Source organism: Lepisma saccharinum, chromosome 5, assembly GCF_977018435.1.
Source record: "Lepisma saccharinum chromosome 5, izLepSacc3.1, whole genome shotgun sequence".
Taxonomy (NCBI): Eukaryota; Metazoa; Arthropoda; class Insecta; order Zygentoma; family Lepismatidae; genus Lepisma; species Lepisma saccharinum.
The window spans coordinates 21,594,899-21,620,814 of NC_139233.1; the positions used below are offsets into that span (position 1 = coordinate 21,594,899).

The 25,916-nt window shown below is 40.3% G+C and overlaps 1 protein-coding gene across 1 annotated transcript in view; it reads left to right on the forward strand.

The window, feature by feature from the left end:
* Nucleotides 1-8,934: 8,934 nt before the first annotated feature.
* Nucleotides 8,935-25,916, forward strand: part of LOC145988255 (uncharacterized) — a 42,703-nt gene continuing 25,721 nt past the window's right edge. The window contains exons 1-4 of the mRNA XM_083123120.1: nt 8,935-9,187; nt 10,959-11,147; nt 15,439-15,609; nt 23,216-23,503. Coding sequence (XP_082979246.1) covers nt 8,981-9,187; nt 10,959-11,147; nt 15,439-15,609; nt 23,216-23,503 — 855 coding nt within the window. The 5' untranslated portion in view covers nt 8,935-8,980. The remainder of the gene's footprint in view (nt 9,188-10,958; nt 11,148-15,438; nt 15,610-23,215; nt 23,504-25,916) is intronic.

Consider the following 25,916-nt stretch of genomic DNA (forward strand, 5'->3'; position numbering starts at 1 on the left):
TATTAAGAATGTAGCTTTGACGGGTACGGTTCTATATACTCCGTCCCAGCTAACTGTGGAGCAGGCAAACGGAAAGAAGTCTCTGCGCAAGTAGTGATGCGAGACGGCTCCACCAATGAACAAGAGGGACGGAATTGCGTGGAGAGGGGGGAAGCAACTGAAGTTACCAGCCTCTACTGCTTCTCTGACTCTATCCGCGGCCTTGCTCCACAGTTAGCTGGGACAGGGTATAGCTCTTGTCTAGTCTTACGGCGGACTGCCTACATTCTGGCAAGGGAAGTGGAGAGAGGGGAATACGCTGCAGACCAACCAGACAACAGCGGTGGCGCCGAGAGTTATGACGTCTCGGAAAGAGCTGGTGCGCGGACAGGTTGCTGTGTTTCTTATCGCTCTGGATTGGTCGCTTCCCAGCTCCCCACTTCCCTTGTCAGCATGTAGGGTGCCCGCCGTAATACCAGACAAGAGCTAAGGCACTTCGGTGGTCACTGGGCAGATCTGGATGTGGAGAAGGGTCTCAGCTGAGATAAAGTTGCTTGCAAAGGATCATCATACACATACGGACAGAATTTGTTATTTGAAATGGGATAAAATCTTTAAAAACATAACCATCTGACATAACTTAGTCTAAAAGTTAAAAATGAAATTGTATGTGGAACCTTACGATGTTGTTAGGCTAAGCATGTATAACATTTTTGTGGGTGACGGGGTGGGGTGGAGGGAGGACACAATATTCATGAGTAAAGAGTATCCATGTGTGAATGTTTCGATTTGTTCATTTTCTCCAACTTGAAACACATTGAGGACGTGCTCTGAACGAAAGACCAATTGATCTGAAGTACACACCTTTTCCTCATATGCCTTCTCTTTCCACCTTACGCTACAGGGTGGTTTAAAAGAAATATGTTATCTTACTCTGTCACGGGAATGTCTGGAGCGAGAGGACGAAAACAAGTCTCTACGTAAGTAGTGACTCGAGAAGGCTCGACCAATGAACACGTGCAAGGGCACGGGATTCCGTGGAGGGGGAAATGCGACTGCTGCTACCAGCCTTTGCAACAGTATATACTGTTTTGCTCCTCCCACTCGCTTTCTCCTTTTCTCTACCGTTATGCGCGGCCTTGCTCCAGAGATTCCCGGGATATAATTCTTGCATATTTTAGTATGCATTTCTGGTAGGAACATCTATGCATTTTAAAATAACATGTAATAATCCCTTCTGGTGTTCAAAAAGTTAAATGTTAGAAATATCCCTAATTTTAACTTTTTCTTTACAGGGATAAGTGATAATGAGCAGGTTACGACGGAAGTAGCCAGAAGGGAACTACCAAAAGCTGGGAATCAAGAATTGCAGAATGGAAAGAGTGGTAAGTTGAACCGATTCAAAATGTACTCGTTCTTCAAAGACACTGTTGTGTTTTGAATGGACAGTGCTGAGATTTGAAATTCAGGTATAGATCGACCACAAGGAGAAAAACCTTGGACGGAAAGTCCCCGCACAGCTTTCCCTTCTTCCGTTCAGGTCGGGCCATAAGGAAACATGGTCCACTCTCCCCCTCCCCTCCTCGCGGGGGTACGGTGCACAGGAGTCTCGGGTCTGCGCAGGTTGTTTTGCTCGTGGTTCCACTATAGCTAGTTGTTCTCTGTTCCATGATTATATTATGGAGTGTGCGGGCGAGTTAAATATTCATAGACGTGCGCACGAAGAAGAGAGGACAATAGGGGGAAATTGCCCCCCCCCCCTAGTACTCTCTCACTTAGAAATTTAGTGTTGAGCAATCTTATCACCATTATTAATCAATGTAATGTTCTTTAAAAAATTGAGATCTGCTAAGAGGGAGAGGGTGCATATTTCCTATGTAACTGAACTCTCCAACTTCGTTCTCTAGCAAATTTCTTCAAAACACTACCTCGCACTTTATTTATTATTTGTATTCCCAGTAAGGTAAAGTTCCTCGTGCATATAGCACCGTGTCATGACTCCGGTCCCCTCCCCCCTCCCCCTCCCCCAAGGTTTACATTGAGGCTATATTGACGCGCGATTAATTATATAACAACGGGCGAAATTTTTGCCTTAACTTTGTGGGAAGGGACCAGAATTGAACTTGAGGCTTAACTTTGAGAGAGCAGAATCAAAGTTTTCTATCCCACAAAAGCAGCATCCAGGACGGTATTGATAAATAACTGTTACAGGATGTAAACGTGAGTACCACTAAGTTGAACATTTTAATAGACCTGAAAATAGGGGGGGGGGCAAGAGCCCCTATGCCTGGCAAGTTACGCCTATGCATACAACAAAATTGCGGATGCAATGTAGCTTTCCGTGGGTTCTGGTGATGACATTGTTAAAAACTCTTTGGGTTACAGGAAAGGTGCAGCAAAGTGGATGGATACCTTATGTGCTTAGTGGTGAGCACTTGACCAATCGCTTCATGCTGCTGTCGCCAACGCGACTATCGACGAATAGGGCTTTTCACCATGGCCAACTCACCCACCCTACTCACCTGATCTCGCTTGTTCGATATTTACCTATCCACTCAGGAGGAAAAAGACGCTTCGTGAAAGTATATTTACTGAACAATGCTGTGACATGGATTTAAAATAATCTCTCAGAAAATAGGGATAAAAGCAGTACTTTAAATATAATTATTTTCCTGTAGTTTACGGTTATTACAAGCATAAGAAAACAGTTTTTTCTTTGTGACGTTAAGTGTGGTGAGTAAGCCACCATCTTTAAAATTTAATGTAACAGAAAACATCAAGAGACTTTGTGAAAACAATGATGAATTTGAATTACCTGATGATATTTGGGATTCATAATTTAAAAAATTCTAAAATAAAAATAAAATAGACTGCTTTTTTCACAGTTAAGTTGCTATATTACAGCAATGTAACATTGACAACATCCATTATATAACAGATTCTTTTTGTTTAAAAATTACTAACCATTGTTATAACTGTATCTTTAGTCAAAATGAAAATAAATGTCTGATGAAAGGAGCGTGTGTTCTCCTGAAACGTCACAAAGAAAAAACTGTTTTCTTATGCTTGTAATAACCGTAAACTACAGGAAAATAATTCTATCATGCAAGCAATGCGTACATACAAGAAAAACTTTAAATATAGGTGGGCAGATGTCACAAGTGCATTCAAATCCAAGGAGAGTACTTAGAAGGATACTAAGTGATATTAACCTTGTGCATTTACTGTGTTTCGTGTGTGTATATTTTTTGAACGATCCTCGCATATTATCTTTCTTTCTTCTCAACTTGTCTCACTCTGTTTCCATTTCTGTCACTCTCTCACTCCCTTTTTATGTCTTTTCTCTTTCTATCACTCGAATTCTTCCACTGTTTTCTCCTTTCTATATTTCCTTCATCCCACACTTATATATCTCTTTCTATCTCTCTCTTTCTTCCTTCCTAATCTTAACTTCGTCTGTTTCTCTCAATCACTTTCACTCTCAATTTCATTCTCTTCTTCTCTCTTCTGATTTTTCATCATCTCTTCTCTCTTCCTTCTCCACAGCGAGGAAAAGTTTCCCAGGGCAATTAAGAAGCCTGGACATGGGTTTTCTTTGTGAGCGTCCCTTCATCAATTTCATCATATCACCATTCACCCTCATCTTCGAGTATAGCCAAAAGTTGCCACAAGAACGAAGGAAAATAAGTCAAATCATCAATTAATGATTCTAACACTGACTGATTCACGTCAATTTTCTTTATAATAAACTTGCTTTCACATTTACTTAGCAGAGATGACACAAAGACAGGATGTGACGAAGGGTGCAGATGCAGATGGAGAAAGCGAACAATCCGGTGCAGACACTGAATCGGGAGCAGAAGACAGTGACAATGAGAGTGAACGTGGTGGAAGGAAGAGGAGCTTCCTCTCGTTTTTGTGGGGATTGTTTGTCAGGAAATAGAAGATGTAGTATAAATAGAGAACATTTCGCAGAATATTTTGTTGTAAGTAGGAAGGTGGAAAAAATATGCTATTAAAGAATGACATTTTCCTGGGAAAACGCTATTTTTTATAAATTTAACTTCAGAACACAGGCGCAAATTCATTTTAATTCAGTTTACATTGCCTTCGTTGGCCATGTAAACTACAAGCCAACGTAGTCAACAAGTAAATTACGTGTAGATAACACGCCTAGGCGTAAACTCCTAGTCTACCCCATTTCACTGGTTATTGAAACAGACACATCTGGGTTTTCAATTGGATTGGTAGAACCAACATATGTCTGAGGCTGTACAAGCAGGGAAGATTTACCATTAGGTTATCTTAAGCTATAATCTAGGCGGGACACAAGTTCACGGACACTGAAGGAGCAGAAGTGACCAAAGCATCGACTGAATGCAAGTCTCTATGGCAGACTGCAAAGGTCACGAAACAGTGCTTGAATATAAACAGTTGTTCCTCGGAGAAACGAATGTAAACATTTTGTATGCCAACAACTGAAAATTAGCGTCGTCGCATTGTAATCAAAGGGTCATGGGTTCGTTCTCGGTGGAGGCACATCGTGGTTCGTATCACTCTGTAGGTCCAGTCCTGATTAACCTTTCTCAGACAACTGAAAGTCAAATACAGGGATATTACCGGTTTAAATCAACAATATTTTTTTTCAGTTCGGGGCCATTGTGGCTACCGTAATGTAGTGTCGGTGTCTTTTCTTTTGGTGAGTGTGCGGTTATAGTGTTGTGTGAAAGTGAAGTACCATGTTAACAAATACAACTGTTAATAATGATGATGATGATGATGTCGGTGGGGCCCAAAACAAAGGGTAACCTATAGAGGGTTTAAATCCCCTCCGTGTACAGTGGGATCCACTAGTATTGCTCGGCAAATTGTCCACGAATGTTTTAATTAATTTTTCTCTTACATCATATGTGTTTTTAAGCGATGGATTTTTATGTATGCTGGTGCAGAAATTGTTTTGAGTTTTCCTTTAATTCTTGAAGCTCTTATTGGGTCAAATAAAGTGCACGAACATGATGATGGACAATTTTCACGGTAATACTCATGGAACCGACTGTACAAGAGCACTTCTACGCAGCCACCTTATGTTGTGGCTACAGAGGTTAGTGTAAGTTTTTAAAGCTGCCAGTAAACGAAGGATGAAGTCACACAGCATTTGCCCCTTAAGTGTGAGCACTCCAACATGAGGCAATATGTAGCGTACTACTCTGATTTGATAGTTGTATAGAAAATACTGACATTAAAAATATAAGTGCAATACATCAGTAAATACGAGGGAGGTACAGGATGAATTCAGGGGGTGGCCCGTTAGAAACCCCTCCGGAAATTTAAAAAAAAACCTCCCCGAAAATTTCAATAACCTGGCAGAGCATTCGGACAATATCTAAGAAATGTGTCATGTTCACTTTCATTAACTTAAATTTAACGTAAAACGTACTTTTGGCTATTTTTCGTATTAATAAGAATTGATTCAGCTCTCTTTATTGTTAAAAGTGCAAATGACTTAATAAATAATTATTAATAGATAAAAAATCAATAAATTTAAAATATTTCGTTGCATATCAGAAGTAAGAAAATTTCTTTAAAATTTTAGTATTGTTTTAGCAGTATTATAATTTGATGACATATTCCCTCCGTGATGTTTGATTTTGATAAAAATAAGCGGGTTTCTTGTGGCGTCTTGGTGCGCACAGCCGTGATGTTTGCGACCAATTTTGTTTGTCGTGTGCAAGGAATTATCGTGAAATAACGTGAGTTTCTGTTTGAAACATCGACTACTACACAACGTACCATCGTAAACAACTAAACATGGTTCAAATCTTCCGCCTGCCCACTTGAATTCCGTATGTTTACAAGAACTGACCTCCAGCATGGCTGCTTGAAGCCACAATTCAGCAGTTTTTGACGTAGGTGGAACATGCCTTAGTTGGACTCAACACTGTTTAGATAACTGATTGAAGGCAAGAAGTCATTTCCCCGGGCGAAAACATTTAAGCCGAATACTAATTATCACACATTGACCATGACATCAGGTGAAGTAGGTTACGGGATCGACTTCTGACCTGAGCATCATCAATTCTTAACTCATCATTCATCTCTACCGTCGCGATTTGCCAAAAGTGGCGGAAAATCGACTGAAGAAGCTATGTTAGTGCACGAAGAACGAGCGAAGACTCCTAAAAAAACAGGTAGGAAAGCGATTTGGTTAGAAAATGAACCAATCAACTTTTCTCGGCGAATACAAAATCATTCATATTTTTAATTTTCATAAACGGGAGAATGAATTAAAAGGAAAGAAAAGCAAGAAACGTAATTGATGAAAATGGTTTTAATATTGAATTAGAATACATAATAGTCACCTTTAAAACTACAGGCTTGGGCACATAAAGGCAAGGAGACAGTTGCCTCACACCCTCAGTGTAGAGATCTTATGGGCATTATTAAACAATCTTACGCCAGCTTTAGACGAAAGCATTTCCTTTGGCATTTTTGCTAGCATTAATGCTATATAAATGCTTCCAAAAATTTTATAGCAGATAGCACTTTTACACGCAAACATTTCATGTAACTTTTAGGCTAGCTTTTGCGATTACAATGTATAACATATACAGCATGAAAGGCAAGTCGAGTTACACCATCTATGCTGAGTGTACTGTGTTTACATTTGAAACAACCAAAATATTCTTCCATACGTGTACAGTAAACGTTGGAAAGTATGTATTTAAGCACCGCCATTGTCTTGTACCTAATAACGTTTTATACGAAAAGTTATTCCTCTCGGTTGAATAGTTATCGGCTTTTAAAATTGTGAAGTGATACATTGTTTACATCTCACGCGGCCGCCATTACAACTGTGCACGTGACCTGGAGGTCGCTTCTGATTGGTTACGCTACGAAAAATGCTACGGACCGAGCCTATCCTTGAGAAATGGCATGAAATATTCCATGGCATCAGAAATGCCATAACATTTTACACTTTACACGGTAGAATTTTGGTCATGGCGTAAATGCTAAGGAAAATGCTTTCGTCTAAAGCGGGCCTTACACTTTTGAAAGAAAAATGAAGTGTTTTCTAGACGATAAAAGATCTAAGGAATAATGGGGCTAGGGGGGAGGGAGTTCATTATTTCCTATGAAATTGAATTGTCCTACTTCTCCTCTCTGCTCGAGTAGATGATACGTGGCAAAATAAAGTCCAGTTCAAATCAAAAGAGGAATCATTTGAAGTACATAAACTTTACCTCCTTGACTCACTCATATGTAAGTTTCAGTCGGTAAACTGTCAAATCCTGTAAATGCCGTGGACAGGCTTTTTTACATGAAGACCAAAAGAAGAAGATTGATTGCTTGGGTTTATTTTACTTCACTCTTGGCCACTTTTGGCTAATGGAGGAGATGATGATGAGTGATGATAGGATGAAATTGATGAAAGGACACTCACAATGTATGTCCATGTCCAAACCGGGATTCGAACACCTGGGGTTGTAGCGCACTGTGCTAAACCCTCCGCCGCGGATAATGAACATCTCAGGCTTATTTCTGCTAAGTTCAGTGTGTCCGAGATTGACCTACGTGCGAAGTCCGACTTGATGTAAACAGCTCTGCAAGTGAAAATCCATTTGCTGGGAAATGTCATAGTTGGTTGAGTGATTCTGATACTGCAACTTCCATTTCCACATTAGAGGTATGATTTAATTTCCGTTACTTATCGTCGAATTTCTGCCAGTTTTGGCTAATCGCGAAGATGAGTGATGATATAATGAAATTGATGAAGGCACACTCAGGAAGAACATCCATGCCCAGGCCTGGATTCGAGCCCGCCACCACCCATTCGAGGCCACTGTGCTGACCACTCCGCCACAGAGATCTGTTGCATGAGGGGTAATATACATATAATTACGCTTAAAGTTACAGTAATGAGATTTTCGGTGGATCCGGACACACGCTATATACGTCCTGTTTCGTTCCCATCAATACAATAAAACAGATGGAATGAGGTTTTCATTATCCCGACTGAACTTTCATCAAGGCTTTCGCCTCCCCCCCTTCTCTCTTTCTCCCCGAAAGTTGACCGAAGTTTAAAACTAGTGACAACTGGAGGCAGAGAAAGCAGGGAAGCAGAGCCTTGTGAATGATAGCGCACGCTTGCCTTCAAACTTAACTTACTACACGGACAATTTTAGTAGTGAATTTGTTAATATTGGTATCAATTGAAGATTATACTCAACTCTTGTTGGGATAATTTTTCAGATTATCATTCATCACGAAAATACAGTGCCAAAAATATAAAGTAAATTTTAAAATTTACATGTTTTACAGTTTGTCTTACTCAAAACCCATGGATGTATTAAAGACATCAAGAGGACCAAATTTGTAGAGCGTAATATGTAGATAGAAACTAACAAAGAACGTACCAATATGTCAACTGGTTTCAGAGATGCGCTCGTTTTCCTAAAACACTACATATTGAAAGTTGAGGACCTTCGGGTGAGGGGTCTAATAACAATAAAATTCAGTTCTCCCCCCCATCAATTACTTCCGACATAAGATCCGTTAAACCCAAGACATTTTAAAAAACAATCCGCTCTTTGGGTGGAATCACAAGTGCGGAATCTATCGAAATTCCACATTTAATGTCATTACTCGTGAACCAATGCTCATTCATTTCCATTTATGGACCGTTCTGTATGTATCAACCTTGAACATTTGCCACGAATTAAACAAATCTGAAGTTGCGAATTGCACACTGCTAGGAATCCATAGGCAAAGAAAAGAAAAGTTCTGTCAGAAAAAGTTAAGTAGTTTTCTCTTATCGTGCAAGATGAAAGTTGCTATTTCATAAAACTTGGCATATCTTGTCACTTTGCATAACAGAGACTGTACATAGTCGCAGAGAATGAAAATAGTTCGATGTTCTGCAAGTGGGCAAATAGTGGATAACAAGTAGGTGTTCTTCTTCGACATTCGACATAAAAGTAAACAAGCTTTTTCTTGTGTCAAAATGCCGAAGAAAGATAGTAGTAAGAAGCCGAGAAAGAGCCGCAAAAGTCGAGAACAACCTTCGGTAAAGAAGAGTAAGAAGTCAGCTGTTAAAGTTGTTAAAGTTGTTCAAACTCCTAAACGTAAAAGAGAAGTAGTTGAATCAAAGAAATTTTGGACAACGAGATTTGATTTGGCAGCAGCTATAATTCTTGATGGACTTCTCATTGTAAGTTTACTTTTTTCGATTCCACAGCTAAGTGTTCTTTCTAATAGTCTTAATACATAATGAAATTGATTGTTTTCAAGCAACGCATATGTGGAGGGAAGGATACATGCGGGGTGCGTCGGGGGCAGTATTGAAACAATTTATCAAGACTTGCATTTGTATCATGTGTGTATGGCATAAATATGTTCAATTTCCCATTGTACTAAAAAGGACGATAGCTTATCATAATTTTATTACTGGTCACTTCATCGACACGCAATTGTTTATACGTATACAGTATATTTCACTGTTTATTTGCTTCTCGTTATGTTATATCGCTGCGGGAAAATATTGCAAATATCAGGTTAGTTATGATTCTGCGTGTGTGTGTGTATGTATGTATATATACATATATATGTAGATTATGCATTCAAGTTATCAAATCTTCATTTTCAGGCTCTTTGTTAATATGAATTTCAAACTAGTTTTCTTCCAAACACTTTTTGGATTAGTCAACTGTTTTCGAAGAATGTGTTGAATTGACGGTCAACCATTGGGAGTAGAAAATAGAAAGGAGTTGATACATTATCTTTTTGGAATCAGAATAGAACCATTTCAGCCTACTATGCAAAGAAATGTGATATGAGTTGAGCGTTCATTCGAATACGGTGGCTCATTTAAAAATAAGGGTTTCCTACGCCCTGTCTCGGGATCTGCCGCGCATGACGGCAGAGAAGGGGAGAAAGCGAGTGGGCGAAGCAAAGTCGTGCGCGCTAAAGCAAAATGTAGTAGCTGCAGCCGCATTTTCACCTCCACGTACTCACGCGCTCATTGGTCGAGCCCTCTCGAGTCATTCCTTGCGCAGACAATTTGTTTCCGTTCTCTCGCTCCTGAGATACCCTGGACAGAGTGTACACAAGTTGCTGAAATTCAAGAGACCTATCAAGCAAGTTGCAATTCGATCATATGTGTTCTAGCTCGTGTCAAAGTAAGACAATATGCAGAATTGTAGTCATTCTTTCAAATTTTGACAGGGTCAGTTCAATTTGTGCACAACCTGTATCCAGTGATCACCGGCGGCGCCAGGATTAATCATCAAGGGGTGCTGAGGGTGTGCGATGTTGAAAATAAAGAAAACATGAAACATGCATGCATGCTTTAGCAACCATACCAATCAACTTTCTTCTATGAAAATATGCCAATCAAGCTGAAGACTGATTCATTCAACTTTTACAAAAGTTTGAAACTTGCTTCATTTTTGTTTGCTTTGTCCACAACAACCACACGCTTTGTAATTGAGAACGAACAAAGCTTGTTTAGGCAGGCCAATAACATGTGTTAAGAATATTTTTTTAACAACGGTAATAGCGAAAGAAAGACAACAGCCACTGACAATTGTAGACACTGCCCCCAGTAGACGAAAGTGATTTTTTTTTCAGATTAGATTCAATCAATGGTTTGTCTGTTGTAAACAATATCAGCGGTCTCACTTCAACACTAAACATTCTGCGCTCAATATGACATGGTTTTAGTAAGTCTGAACGTAATATGAGAATGCAAGAATTAATAATGTTTTGGTTTGAAAGTACCTTTTGAAAAGGGGGTGCGGAAGAAAATTGAGGAGGTGTGCAAGCAGCCCTTTGCACACCCCCCGGCGCCGCCCCTGCCAGTGATAGTCTTATCGCAAAATAGAAACTCAGTTTTGGATCAATTCAAGTAAAATAAAAAACATTATAATTGACTATCAGCCAATTGTAGACTGTAATTACCTAATTACTTTTCTTCCTTTCAGTTATTCGGATTTGTTTATTTTGCGTTAGCTGCTTACTGCCAGACTGAGCATGGAAATGAACTGCAGACCCTTAGTATTGGCATCTCCTACGTCTTTAAATTTCTGGTAATAACTGGCCTGCTGCTATTAGTAACCGGGTGTATTATTGGCTCTGCACTCTACTCTACAAACTTAGTAATGCTACAGATTGTGAGTACAAAAACAGATTTTTTCTTAAATTTGGGAAACAAGCAACAAAAATATTTTAATTTAATTGCAAATTAATATAGAACAATTCCACACGTAACAGACGGCCCTTCAGAAGCAGTTTCATTGATATTTTATTTCTTTGTGTGTGATTCATGAAACCTGAAATGAAAAAATATAACCCAAGAAATTTTCAAGTAGTAATCTTTCTCCTTGCATAGCAAATTTCTTCAAATGTAGTCTGCCAGCAATATATAAAAATAAATTGGAAGGTAACAAACTCACACAATTGGCAACCTATGAATCTGGATTTTCTGAATCGAAATTAGTGGAATGATTACTTGATGAGGCATTTATTTTTAAAGATAAATTTTAGAGTTTAGAAACACATGTATTTTACATTAGCAATCTTTAAGATGTTCTCCTTTATAAAAAATGTACAGCACATTGCTGTTCACTGATATACAGGGTGTTTCTAAAGGTCGTTTACAACGCTTGGGAGGTGATTCCTCACACGAAAACAAGCAAAAAGTCTAAGTTCCATTTTTACGACTGAGGCTTCGTTTCCGAGATAGGAGCCTCGCAAAAGGTGACAAAGTGAACGTCACACCAGGCTGGGACGAATACTATAACAGATAGAGAGGCGGTTCCAAGGGAATCATAAAGGAATCGTATGTGCTCAGTCCGGAAGTCACTATGAAAAGTTCACTGCACGCATGCGCAATGGAGTCCTCAAAGGAATTGGGGATTTCCAGCAAGAACAATGCATGGAAAAGGTATGTAACGCAGCAAGAAGGACCGTGACAATGAGAAATGCGTTCAAGACAACACATCCCGACCTCAAACATCAAAACATGAGCACCGAACACAAAATCCGAAAAGTTGAGCACGGTTGCATACCCCAGTTACACGCGAGGAATGAACGAATCATGTCATGTGGCATACGAGAGACACATTACTCCACCAGGAGGAGGGAAAGAAAAACACATTATCAGATGATTGCGACAACGTGTATTTTTACACGCGACAACTACGTAATATCCCCCCCCACACACACACACAACAAACAACAAATGCTACAATGTCTTATGCACAGACAGTGCGTGTCACTGTACACCAACTGAAGATGTCACTTTCACCACACAAAGGGGGTGGGTGTTCTCACTGGTATTTGCCGAGGGCAATAATCACAGACGGTTTTCAAAATGTCTGCCGTTTACTTCTACGCAGAGATGACAGCGACGAATCAAGGATTGTCGAGTACGAGCAAACAAGCCAGGTGTATCTGCTACCGTCGCGGCGGCAACGTTGATGCGAGCAACGAGGTCCTCAGCTGATGTGACAGGTGTGTCGTATACGAGGGTTTTCATTTCTCCCCAGAAGAAAAAATCGAGAGGGTTGAGATCTGGCGACCTCGGTGGCCAAGGCACAGGCTCATCCCTACCAATGAACCTATTGCGAAACACGTCATGCAGGAAATGTCGTACATTACAATCGAAATGAGCTGGTGCACCATCGTGTTGGTACCACATTTCTTGCCGCAGTGCCAAGGGTACGGTCTCCCACAGTTCAGGCAGAATCTCACTAAGAAATGCATGATACGTGCGACCATTCAGGCGAACAGGGAGAATGTATGGTCTAATTAAATGATCATGTACTATCCCGCACCACACATTCACTGAAAACCTGTGCTGGTGATGGGCCACAAAAAGTGCATGTGGGTTGTCAAAGTCCCATACATGACTGTTTATACTATTGAAGACATCCATCCTGGTGAAAATGGCTTCGTCTGTCCACAATACGTTTGCCCCGAAGTGAGGGTTTGTGTCCAGCTGATGCAACAACCATTGGCAAAACTCCATACGAGGGCGAAAGTCACGAGGTAACAGTTCTTGTACTTTCTGCAGTTTAAAAGGGTGCATTCCTTCCTCTCACAACACTCGCCAAACATTCACATGAGACGTGTTTCGTGCCCGAGCGAGCACTCGCGTACTGGTGCCAGGATGTTCTGCGACCGCTGTTAACACATCTTCTGCAAACTGATGTGTGCGTACACTTCGGGGTCTTCCAACTTCTTGCCGCGGTGGTAACACTGACCCTGTTTCACGCAGTCGACTGTCCACTACCTGAAAGAAGGTGTGAGACGGTAAACGTCTATGTGGAAAGCGTTCTCCATAAAGACGCCTTGCCTCACGGCCATTACCACGTTCCTCCCCATACATGAGATGCATGTCTGCTAGCTGCTGGGTCGTATACGCAGCCATCTGTGTAATAGGTAGCTGGAACTGGAATGTTATTGTTTTTGTTTAACACTGGCACACTGCACAAATTGGCCGTATCACCGTACGAACACCACAGACCAATTGTTGCGATACTTGACTTGCCCACTCCACCACGTCAACTTCTTTCAATACAACATACTAGTACTCTTCAATGCGTATGACAACCTAGAGCGAACTGCTGATCATATCCCAGCACCTGCAACACGACTGGAACGACTGCCGGAGAGAACCAACCCTTCGAGCTCCTCTCGCGGGAAGAGCAGTCATGAAGGTCAAACGTAGACTACGAGAGCCAGACTTGCCTGTGCAGCGCTTCCAAAACTGGTCTCTTTTACGTCACAATGATCGCGTGCGAACACTTTTGGTATTGCTCCCCAACCCCTTTGTGTGGTGAAAGTGACATCTTCAGTTGGTGTACAGTGACACGCACTGTCTGTGCATAAGACATTGTAGCATTTGTTGTTTGTTGTGTGTGGGGGGGGGGGATATTACGTAGTTGTCGCGTGTAAAAATACACGTTGTCGCAATCATCTGATAATGTGTTTTTCTTTCCCTCCTCCTGGTGGAGTAATGTGTCTCTCGTATGCCACATGACATGATTCGTTCATTCCTCGCGTGTAACTGGGGTATGCAACCGTGCTCAACTTTTCGGATTTTGTGTTCGGTGCTCATGTTTTGATGTTTGAGGTCGGGATGTGTTGTCTTGAACGCATTTCTCATTGTCACGGTCCTTCTTGCTGCGTTACATACCTTTTCCATGCATTGTTCTTGCTGGAAATCCCCAATTCCTTTGAGGACTCCATTGCGCATGCGTGCAGTGAACTTTTCATAGTGACTTCCGGACTGAGCACATACGATTCCTTTATGATTCCCTTGGAACCGCCTCTCTATCTGTTATAGTATTCGTCCCAGCCTGGTGTGACGTTCACTTTGTCACCTTTTGCGAGGCTCCTATCTCGGAAACGAAGCCTCAGTCGTAAAAATGGAACTTAGACTTTTTGCTTGTTTTCTGTGAGGAATCACCTCCCAAGCGTTGTAAACGACCTTTAGAAACACCCTGTATAATTTTGACCATCAAGGTTGGCATTTTTCTGGGATTGCTGTGTAAGAATAGTTGTAATCATACACTATGACTCTTGCCTGTCGCACAGTAGACTTGAGGAGATACTCGCCACTGGAGTAGTGGTAACGCTGTGTCTTCAAAAGAGTCCGCTAAGCTGTCACATTGTCCTCAAGATGAAAGGTCAACACAGAAAATTTCAAGCTCTTATCTTCGATCTTCCACACAAACGACCTGAGTTGAAACGTTGTGCACTTACGTGTTCGCATGTAAAGAAAAGATGACTTGATGTGAGCAATATATTTTACGGTTGTTATTTGTGTACAATCTGTATAACAATGTTGTGGACTTGGGAGACAAATTTAAAGTATTCTTATGCATATTATCTTCGCGTTCCAATAATATTACTGTCTTGATTATAGTGCAGATAGCTAATCGAATGCCTGAACTTTCCTGACATAACATGCACATGAAGGTCGGTCTCAAGAGTACACTCATTATGCATGTAAGGAGTGACGTTCAATAGACTTATATGACGTAAACTTTGAACAACTAGTCTCAACTTTCTTCCTCTGTACATATGTAGATTCTGACTTATCAACCTCCTGTAACAGATGACGAAAATTCCGCCTTGAACTTGAATACAGTGAATACTTGAGTGTCCCTTCATCAATTTCGTCAGATCACCTCTCATCCTCATCGTCGTGATTAGCCAAAAGTGGAAGAAAAGCGACGCTAAATAACAAGAATCAAACCTTCTGGAAAAGACATGCTGCTCAGGGTTGCAGACATTCCATGCATGCCAGTCCGCAAACTGTTGGCAACTTGTAGCATCAGAACGACCCTAGCATGATGATGCTTTGTAATTATCCAATTAATAATATTGGATCAACCTGTATATATTTAACTTCGGAAATCAAAATGAAGCGTTAAGAATTTTTTCTTTATTTAGGGCATTGGATGCTTGGCGTTCATTTTCATACTCGAACTTGTGATTGGAGGAATGGCTATTAACTACAAACTAAGTATTACAACACACGAAGAGACGATGTACCGCGAAATGAAGGCAAGATTCACTGACATAGAGACCAATCAAGTGGCCTGGGGTGCAATGGAAAGGAAGGTATGAATACGTTTCTAAGATCATTAGAATATATCCGCCAGTTTCATTGCAGACAGAGCCGGCCCTATTTGGGTTTGGAGCCTAAGGGATACTATATACACGGGGCCTATAACCAAAATTTATCTGTGGTCTGAAACAGAGATTTTTCCCCCTTAGCTCGAACTACGGGCGTGCTGTAGGATCACAAATTAAACATTATTAAAGAGATAAAAAAGAAAAGGTAAAAAAATTAAACATTATTACAAGTAATAAATAATTAATTTATATATTTTGTATTATCATCTAGTTGGTTGATTTGGTGTTTTAAGACTACTTTATGCACAGTAAGCCTAATCGGGTCTTGACCTAGAGTTTAAAGTGGGATCCGAACTACTATGTGCCTTCACCGGGTATCAAATCCGGGATCCCTTGATTACAAAACGATGACACTACCACTGCGCCCATATTATTATATAGATCAATAAGAAGGTTAAATCAAATAATTATGGGAGGTTAATAAAAGTTTTTAAATTAATAGAGGAAGGGGGACAAATATGGAATACCATTTTGTTTTTGACCATTCAATGGCACATTTTTTGAAGAATGTATGTGAGAAACTAGCCTCTTCTTCCTTAATTAGTTCTTTAATAGAATATAAGGTTTAGACTACGTAACATTATAGTAAGTATTTGCAAATAACATTTTCCTAAAAGTTGACATGATTGCTCCAAAAGAAAATGGGGTACAAATATGGAATACTGGCAACATTGTGCAGAAAATGAACATATAAACACTATAAACACAATTGTAGTGAAAACATGAAATAAATGAACACTGTAAAGTCACAAATATGAGAAAGTTTCTGACCTGTACATGTCTGTATCACTATGATTATGAGGGCACTATTTACCTACTTACAAAAATCGCAAATGTAAAGTCCATGATCATATCATGCACATTCAGTATTAACCCACATATCACACATTTCGCATTTAACCCATTCTTCTCCACGCTTATCATCAGAAAATTGTCCAGAACAGAAGAGACATTCAGCACCATCACTACTTGGTGTTCTGGCATCTGACATACTGAGATCAGAAGAGTCATCTCGCACGCTGAATACGCCGTCGCTGTCCGAGTCTAATGACTCGCAGTCTTTTGGTAATGGTGATTTCCCCTTTTTCCATTGTTTTTAACAGGCTTTTTCTTCTTAACAGCGGTGGACATTTCAATGGAAGTCTTATATGGTGATGAAGTCAGGATATGAGAGGTCCCTGCTTTCCTTCCCCTACTTCCTTGCCTCTTCTTACTTGCAGGAACAGGTGAGATGTCCCATGGGGCGGCCACTTCACTTCTAGCAGAAGGTCCTGCTCCATCTTCGGGTTTGGATCCAGATGCAAGTCCATTGCCAGCTACTGTCTCTAGGGTGGCGTCATGTGTGGTGGAATTAGTTGTGTTCTTGTTGTGGTCTCCTTGACTACATGCAAGGAAATCTGCATCTGTAAAAACATTAGGATTCACTGGGTACAGTCCTGTCACACGAAACCCATTCACAGCAATCTCACCGGTCTGTCATTTGAGGTATGCCTTACCAAAGAGTTCGGTGATGGCCATGTTTGTCAGTGGCCGAGCATTCAGCCTCATCCAAATACGCACTTCCTCGCTGTAGTACGCTTTCAAGGGACTCATGAATGTCCTGTCCAAGGGATGCATCTTGGAGTGCGGAGGTAGACATAACATGCCCACGTTGTTGTCACGAGCAAAATTTATGACATCCAAATTTCTCGAATGGGTGTAATGTCCATCTAAAATGAGGAGAACTGACGACTCGCCTGATGGTTGTACCTTCTCTATGAAATGATTGAACCACATGGTAAGCAGTTACTATGTATCCACCCTGAGGGAAGGCACGCAGCAATGGATCCTGGTGGAGCTCTCCTCATTAGCTGGCTGTTCATGTTTTTTCGAGAGAAAATTATCATTGGAGGTACAAAGATCCCACTTGCACTCATGCATGTTACAATTGTAACAAGTGATCCCCGCTCTGCAGAACTGATCGCTCCTATTTGTCGTTTCCCTTTTCAAAGCAACGACATGTGCTACCTTACTCTGCACAACACTCAGGCCAGTCTCATCAACATTGAAGATTCTGTCTGGTGGATAATTCTTCTTCTCCATCTCTTCTGAAAGAAGAGAAAATAACCTTATAACGTTCTCTCGACTGAAGCCGTTGGCTCGATGGAAAGATGTAGGTGTAGGCTTCCGGAAAGAAAACCTGTGTCTGTGCCTCGTCATAAAAAGACGCAGCCATCCTCTTCCTTCTCTGTTTCCCAGGAAAGGATTGGGAACGCCATTCCTTGCAGCTAACTGAAATGCCATATATTGTAAGTTTCTTCGCGTTAAGCCAAAAAACTTACTTTCCATTTCCATTTTCATTGCATATTGAAGCAATTGCTCTTCAAGATGCGGTGGCAAAACTGTCTTCCGACCGAGTTTCGCTTTTGTCGCTTCATGTGCTGGTAATTCGGATTTAACCAGCCTAAATAATGTAGACCGTGGAACTCCGAATGTTGTCGATGCTTGGAGGAAGCCCATCCTCTTCTCTCGCACCTCTTGAATAGCTTTCTGCATTGCAGTATCATCCCATTGCTTTCTACGTGGTGACATCTTTTGGGATTTGGTTAATGTCAAAACTATTTTGAGTTACATGGAAAATCATCGATCTGGTTAACAATAAACGATAGGCATGTGCAGTCAACGGTGTTGCGTACAGTAGGATTGGCAATGAAGCCAGTTGTAGTGCGCTGCGCGAAGGACTGTAAATCATTCTTTTGGCTAACAATAAACACACTCACAAGAAACAAACATACCAATCCGCTTTTCTTCCAGCGGATAGAGAAGACACTATTTTTGCCATGAAATCCTATGTACCGTTTGAGGTACTGGAATTTCTAATACAATTGACAATGTACGATGCAAATCCGATTCACTTAGAGCCATGTGATTCGTTTGAGAAACTTTTAGGAACAACAAACTCATTGCTTCCACGTTAATAATTTTTATACATAAATGGGGTATAAATATGTAATACTACTATTCCATATTTGAGCCACTGTTACCTTCGAGATCGAGGGCCAAAAGTGTATTCAAACTCACCTCAACATTATACGCAAAATGCCAGAATAAAGCCTGATTGATATGCTGCAAAACTGTATACCATGTATTTTCATTCTGTGTACTAATTAGAAGCCCAAGGTAAAAAGGTACTTACCTCCAAACTTTTCACTTTGGGCGGGAACCACAACAATCGTTCTAACGTGCCCTGTTCAACCTCAAGATGCAAACTATAGCTCTTTTCAGTTCTTACGGCGTGCGTTCTAGAAGCTGGCAGGGGAAGTGAGGAGCGGGGAACATGCCGCTGACCAACCCGAGAACAGACCACCTAGCGGTGGAGCCGAGAGTTACGCAGTCACGGGAGGAAGCTGCCGCGCTAACTTCATTCTGCACGTTGCTGTGTTGCCAATTCACCGCGTTTCTGATGGTGTTTTGCCCCAGTGTTGATTCCTGTTTGTTATGAGCGGAATGTAGGAATAACATGCGTGGGAGTAATTGTTGTCGCGTCGTGTATTGCCTAACCGCACTGTTTCTTCGATAAACGTGTATGTGGCATGTGATGTGACATTTATTTGTACTCTCGTTGTTCCATTGGGAGCTTTGTGTTTATCAACGCAGTAAGTATCGTACGATGGCGAGCAGGAAGGAGTTAGTTCGTAGCCAAGGCAGGAAAATAATCAGTAGGGTCCATGAATATTTTCAAAAGGAAGCAGAAAACAGTGGTCCCTTGCTAAGTGTGCACAAAGTGCAACAGAAAGTGTCGGAAGATTGTGGAGTGAGTAAGCGAACTGTGCAGCGTATCGTTAGGGAAGGCAAAGGCAAAGATAGTCTTGAGGCTTCGGGTTCCACGTAATGTGAATCACCGCGCAAACGAATCAAAAGGAACAGTATCACAAAGGCAATCGACGGTTGCGATAAATATATAATAAGAAGAATTATCCTCGGGTATTATGTAAAGGGTGAATATCAAACACTGAACAAGTTTTCGTTGATTTGCATACATTAATAAGCTTTCAGTGGGGAGTTTCGTCGTTGTGGAGGATACTGAAGTCTATGGGGTTCAAGTACAAAAAGAGCAACGACGATAGACGATTTATGATGGAGAGAACCGATATAGTTACAGCCAGTGTAACGTTTTTGCGAAAAATGAATCATCTAAAAAATAAGGAACCTTTGTCCTATATAGGTATTTTATTTACATGAAACGTACATACATCAGAATTACGCTCCAACGAAAATCTGGCAAAATAAAGAGGGTACAGGGGGTTTAAAAGTGCCCGTGGGTAAAGGTAGGCGCATTATTGTTTGTCACGTAGGTTCCGGTCACACTGGTTTTCTACAGGAATGTAAATTAGTTTTCAGTGGTTTTTGCAGTTTTTAGATGCGCTTGACGAAAGGAACATCAAAGACGCAGTGATTGTAATGGACAATGCTAGCTACCATTCGGTACAGTTGGAAAGAATTCCTACAACGTATACACTTGATATCATACACTTATCGGTATTCTACTGACCACAAGATGGGGATAATATGCATTCTCAGGCCATACGCGAGCAATGGGACGTCGGTATTTCATGGTTCTTTCGATTTCAACTTACCTACTCTGGCAACGTTGCAGTCTCTCTCTCTAACCGGCCTGTCTCGTTGCGCTGGATAGGTCGTTTCCCCGCTCTCCACTTCCGCTGCCAGCTTCTAGAGCGCACGCCGTAACAACTGAAAAGAGCTATAACTGTCAAGGTGCTTAGAGATTAGGTAAAGCCATCCGAAGATTGCCGATCTTGCACGAACGCGTGACGTCACCGGAGAAGCAGTGAGCTCGGCTGAGGCAGACGGCCCCAAGCATTTATATGGGAGATTCAGAGGCGTTCCTGCCCCCCCCCCCCCCCTGTAGTGTGGTCACTGCCTATAGCTATGCTGGAGAAGAATGCACCAATTAATACGCTATTAAATAAAACAGATACTTTTAAAACTTTTAATCAAATTATTTGTGAACTATGATTTAAATTTAGAGAGCACATACCTGTTTAATTTAATTTGGATGAGTTAACTTCTGAAGCCTGCCATTTCCGGTGTAACTGCACTGCCCTTTGAGCCCTAGCTGCTGCGTTCAGGTGGCGGAACGAGCAGGATACTAATTAAAACAAATATATATATAAAAACAACGTGTTGAAGCTATTGACGGCGCCAAAGAAAAGACAGAAGAGAAACGTGGAGAGTGCAGTGATATTTTACGGGAAGCAGTCACGTTTATTACACCCTTACATTTACATACAATATTAAAAAGTTCTGCTTTTAGATCTCGACAATGCCTTTTTTCACAAAAATGGGCAATCCCGCATTTTTTTTTATCAATCAAGCTGTGATATTTTACATTTCTTCCGTTAGTTTTCACAGCTTTCCATAGCATTTAGGCATGATTTCAGTTGACAAGAACAAAATAATCTTATTTCAAAACATAGAGCAAAAAGAAATCCAACGCGCTTAAGTTAAAACTCCCTTACATTGGAAGCCTGGAGAGAACAAAACAGGGGTTCCTTCGTAACACGATTTCTTGAAAACCATTTTACACATTTGAATCAACTTTGTGATAAATTGATTAGAAAGGATGACTCTTAACAGTAAAAGTTGTAACTTTTCCCCTGCTACTATATTTTAGAAGATATTCGTTGTCAAATATCAAAATATTAGCATAAGGAACCAGCCTTTTCCGTGCCGAGCTTTTCGACAAAGACTTAATGCATCCAAAGACAACTGCGCATACGATCTGCGCCGCCGAACGAGCACCCCGTGCTAACTGCTTCCTGTGGTGGTGAGGGACACTGCCCAACATTTCACGTAGTTCTTGCTAGAGTGCAGCACTTACCAGGCGAGATATAATGGTATTCCATATTTGTACTCCTATTTCATATTTGTCCCTCTTCCCCTATTAATTTTCATTTCCGATGTGTCACTGGTGCCACGTTCGTTATACAAATAAAAATTATACAAAACTTGATATGTTCAAGACATATAAAACTGTCAATTTTTAATCATATCCAATAACATTCTGTATCACAATGCTCTTTTGGTTTTATTGCATGTAGTGAATTTCCATTGTTGCATATAAAATTATATTTTTACTTGATGATTTCATTCTATAAACGAATGTTGTATATTAACTGTTTTTGATTGAAATTTTTGAACACGATTATCATGTATTACTTTTAGAATATGATTCTAATAATTTTGGATACTTTTCAATTATGTCAAAACAATCCACGAAGTCAGGAAAATCAAATTCGTTCCTTATTTGGAAACACCAGCATCCTATAAGCTTGTAATATACCACACACAAACAACTATTGTTATCTGGTACGGGCCACCCTGAAAGTGAGTGCCCCAGTTGGCCCTCCCTAGGGCCGGCTCTGGTTCCAGGGTTAGAGTGGAGGGGTCTGAAGTAAAGACGTGCACAGTTCGTCTGATATGTTGTAGTCGTATGGTTTCCCAGACGTCTTCCCTTTTCTAGTCCATGTTCTATGGTTTAATGTTATGTCCGGTGTAAAAAGATAAAACATATCCTACATTTAAGATATTCCACAGTCTGCGCTAAGAAAATGCGTGTTTCATTTGAAGAAGCATTTCCAGAAAAATTGGCTCCTCGGAGACGTATCCTAAAACCTTCATCAGTCAGAAATGCAGGTTAAAATGAGACCGCAAAAATTTCCAGGAAATCCAACATTTCTTGCAAAAGAAACACTACAACCGCACCCAGTCCCTTCACACAAAAACTGACGATATGGCGACGTAAGATCTATTCTTTACACTTACTGCCACTTATTGAACTTTGGGGCATTTCTTATATTGCACAATAAATAGTTATTTCTTTCTTCAATAATTTATTATTTAACATTCTCTACCACAATGTTATTTGCCTATACAATATTAAGTAGCCTCCCATTCCCATATTAGGGTACTTTTTTGTTTGTCAAAGTTTTGTTACTTCTTTCTTCTTGGCCACAGAACACATCAGCATTAATTGTTTTATTCTGTCCGAGCAATTCGTAGTGCAGTTTGCCGTACCGCACATTAAAGTAGTACTTTTCAACTATCATTCTCCCATTCTGGGAACTTTTTGAATGCACCTCATGCAACTAGCATGCCAACTAAACTTTAGTATAGTTGTTCTGGCTTGTGTCTTGTATAGCTAAACTTTATTTTATGATTTTATTCCCAATTCAGGATTTCCCAACTCATGAACTATTGAAATTCCAATGAAAACAGCTCCATCCCAGGAACTGCTCTTTACCAGTTCGATATTTCGGTGAAATTTCTTCCCAACTCAGGAAGTCGTACTAATTGCCTTGAGGAAGGATGAGTTGGCCTTTGAAATAGTTGGCGGTTCCTGAATTAGGAACGTTCGACTTGAAAATAACAGTTCCTGAATTGCGAACTATCGTCATAGTTCCTGAATTGGGACCCCTGAGTCGGGACATTATCATTCGTTGCTACACTTCACCATTTTTAAATCTTCCAGAACAAATGTTGTGGACTGGATGGTCCCAGGGACTACAAGCTCTTTGGTGTGTTTGAGGTATCAACTATAAGCTGGTTTCTCCGTAAGTATTTCGAACATTTGGACGAATTATTCAACACCTTGATGGACAGGCTAAAATCCATAATAAATACAGGTATGCCTGAAACCTGCTTCCCCGAAGGAAGTCATGAAAGCTACAAAAGAGGGTGTTTTGGAGTAGCGAAAAGAGTCGTTGCGAACCTTGTCACCGCAGTCATCATCTTGGCCTTTGCTGTAATGGCTTTGGTGGTAAGTTGTTTCGTTACTTTCCTGTCTTTAGAGTTAACAGGTTACTAGAATAATACGTTAGTGACATGTGAGTAAAGGCCGATTCACAGGGAACTGGGTTTCCTACTGGAATGATCTATTTGACGCTGGCTACCAAGTTAGAAATAATGGCTACTAAGCTGGCTGCCTGACTGGTTTTGGCGAGTAGATCGTGTTCTAATTGCAACTTGCTTCTCTGCTCGATGCCTTGAAAACCACCAATCAGTCATGTGAAAATAGCCTGTGAGTTAGGTTGTTGTTTTTATTGTTGGTTGCACGATTTCTTTGTTTGTTGCTCGACAAAAAATAGCAGAAATGATGTGCATTCGTGTTTATTAGTATTTAGGAATTTATCCATGGTAATGAGATTTGTACACGCAGATGTGATTAGTCGATAATGAAAATCTTTATTATTAGAGCCCAACACATATATTTCTGCCGTGCGATGCGCGACACAACTCAAGAAGCAGTGTTGCTAATGGAGCAGATAGAAAAAAAATCGCTGCAGTGCGCCGATGCACAGCTGTTACGTACAACAAGAAAATTAGAGAATTCAGGTCTATCTAACGTTGAGTTTTAAACGTCATTCATTATAGCAGGACTAGGATTAATATGCACTAACAAGTGGTTTTGTATGTAGCTACATACATATGGACTAAAAATCTGCAAAATATGGACTAACACATACATGAAATTACCAAAAATGCTGCAAAGAAGACTTCTTCATAGTGATTCCTTATTTGAGTGATTTCAAACAAAATAATTTATTATTTTCCATTGCATTAATGCACTGGTGGCGTTCTAACTGTTCACTCCCAAAACCCGTCTACACTGTACGGAACTGCAATGACAGATAATACACGACCGACACTACCACTGCTTTGCAGTGGCGTATGCTGGTTCTAACGAGGGGGTAATCTCCGACCCTTGATCATCAAACTCCAAAAGTTTCCGTTCATTTTATATCAGGATCCATATGGGATTTAGGAATATTTTGTGGGAATGTTTGTCTTATTGTGGCGACCACAATCAATTAATTCTCATTATTGCAGTTTAATATACGTGTAGAATTTCAAATAATAAAACAAGACAGTATTATAAAGCAAAATAAAAAAAACTGTGAAATATAAAATGAAAGACATGCACTAGTGAAATAGAAACCCTCATTATTAATTTAAGTGCAAAATTCAACTTACCCCAGGACCCGATTACTTGTAGTTGAACTCCAGTTTTCTTATTTGAGAGGTGAACTTCCCAATAACGACTTCATGAAATGGAAAGGTGGGGTTGTTCCGAAGATTACGTAGCAACTCCTTTTCAATTGATAGCAGAGCAAGTCCACTTAACCTGTCCTGTCCTTGGGTTGATCTGCAGAGTGATTTTATTCTTTTGAGTGCCGAAAAAGAACGTTCAACAGAAGCTGTAGTGGATGGTATAGTGAGAATGAGTGTTGCCAACTTATATACTTCTGGCAAGGCAACAGTTAGTTTGTTCTTTACCATATTAGAAACTATCTCGTAAATTGGCTTCCCAGTAAAATTGAGATCTTGAGATGCATAGAGAACGGTGAGTTCATTTTTCAGCCTCACAGAATCAAAGTGTGCACCATATTTTTCCAATACAGACATGAAAGCTCTTTCTGGAAAGTTACTCTTAAACACTGGGAACTGAAATTAATCCAAGAGGGAAACAAAGTGCAATGTATGAAAATCGCCAAATCTATCATAAAGTTGGCCATGTAATGTGTCGATCACTTCATTAAACAATCCTCCACCTGGCTATGTGCCTGATGTGTTTGTTCCTTATATGTTTTAGTCGTTCATCTTCATCACTATTAATCTAAAAAAGTGGAATAGAAACTTAAATTAACTAAAATATATATAATTTATTTATATCTTTTCCTTTAATAAATATTCAGTTCCGTGAAGGAAGTACTCTCGCTGCTTTTGAAGATTAGAGAGAAGAAACAATCACTATTTTTTGCAAATACAAGAATGGGGGGGAGTCAGCTTATAGGTGCATTAATTGCTTAAGTTTTGAATTTTAATTTAGTTTGCTTCATCTTCAATATTTAAGCTTTTTCCTTTTGATAAATTTCTATGTAACAGACATCAGCAAGACAGAAGTAAATGTATAGTGAAATTTAGCGTAGAATTGGTTTGCCTATGTTATTCATATTTTCCTGTTCTTCGAACTTTACCGGGTATGTTTTCCCTATTTCCCTTACAGAAGGCAATTTGTGAACCCAAAATTCCCGTTCCTAAAAAATGTCCCTGCCATAAAAAAAAACAAAAAAAAAAACTCAGTTTCTATGTTTAGCGACGACATAGCCTTCGCCTTCGGGAGAGAATTGTGGAGGAGGGTTGTAGGAGGTCAATGGTCGCCAGCGGAGGGA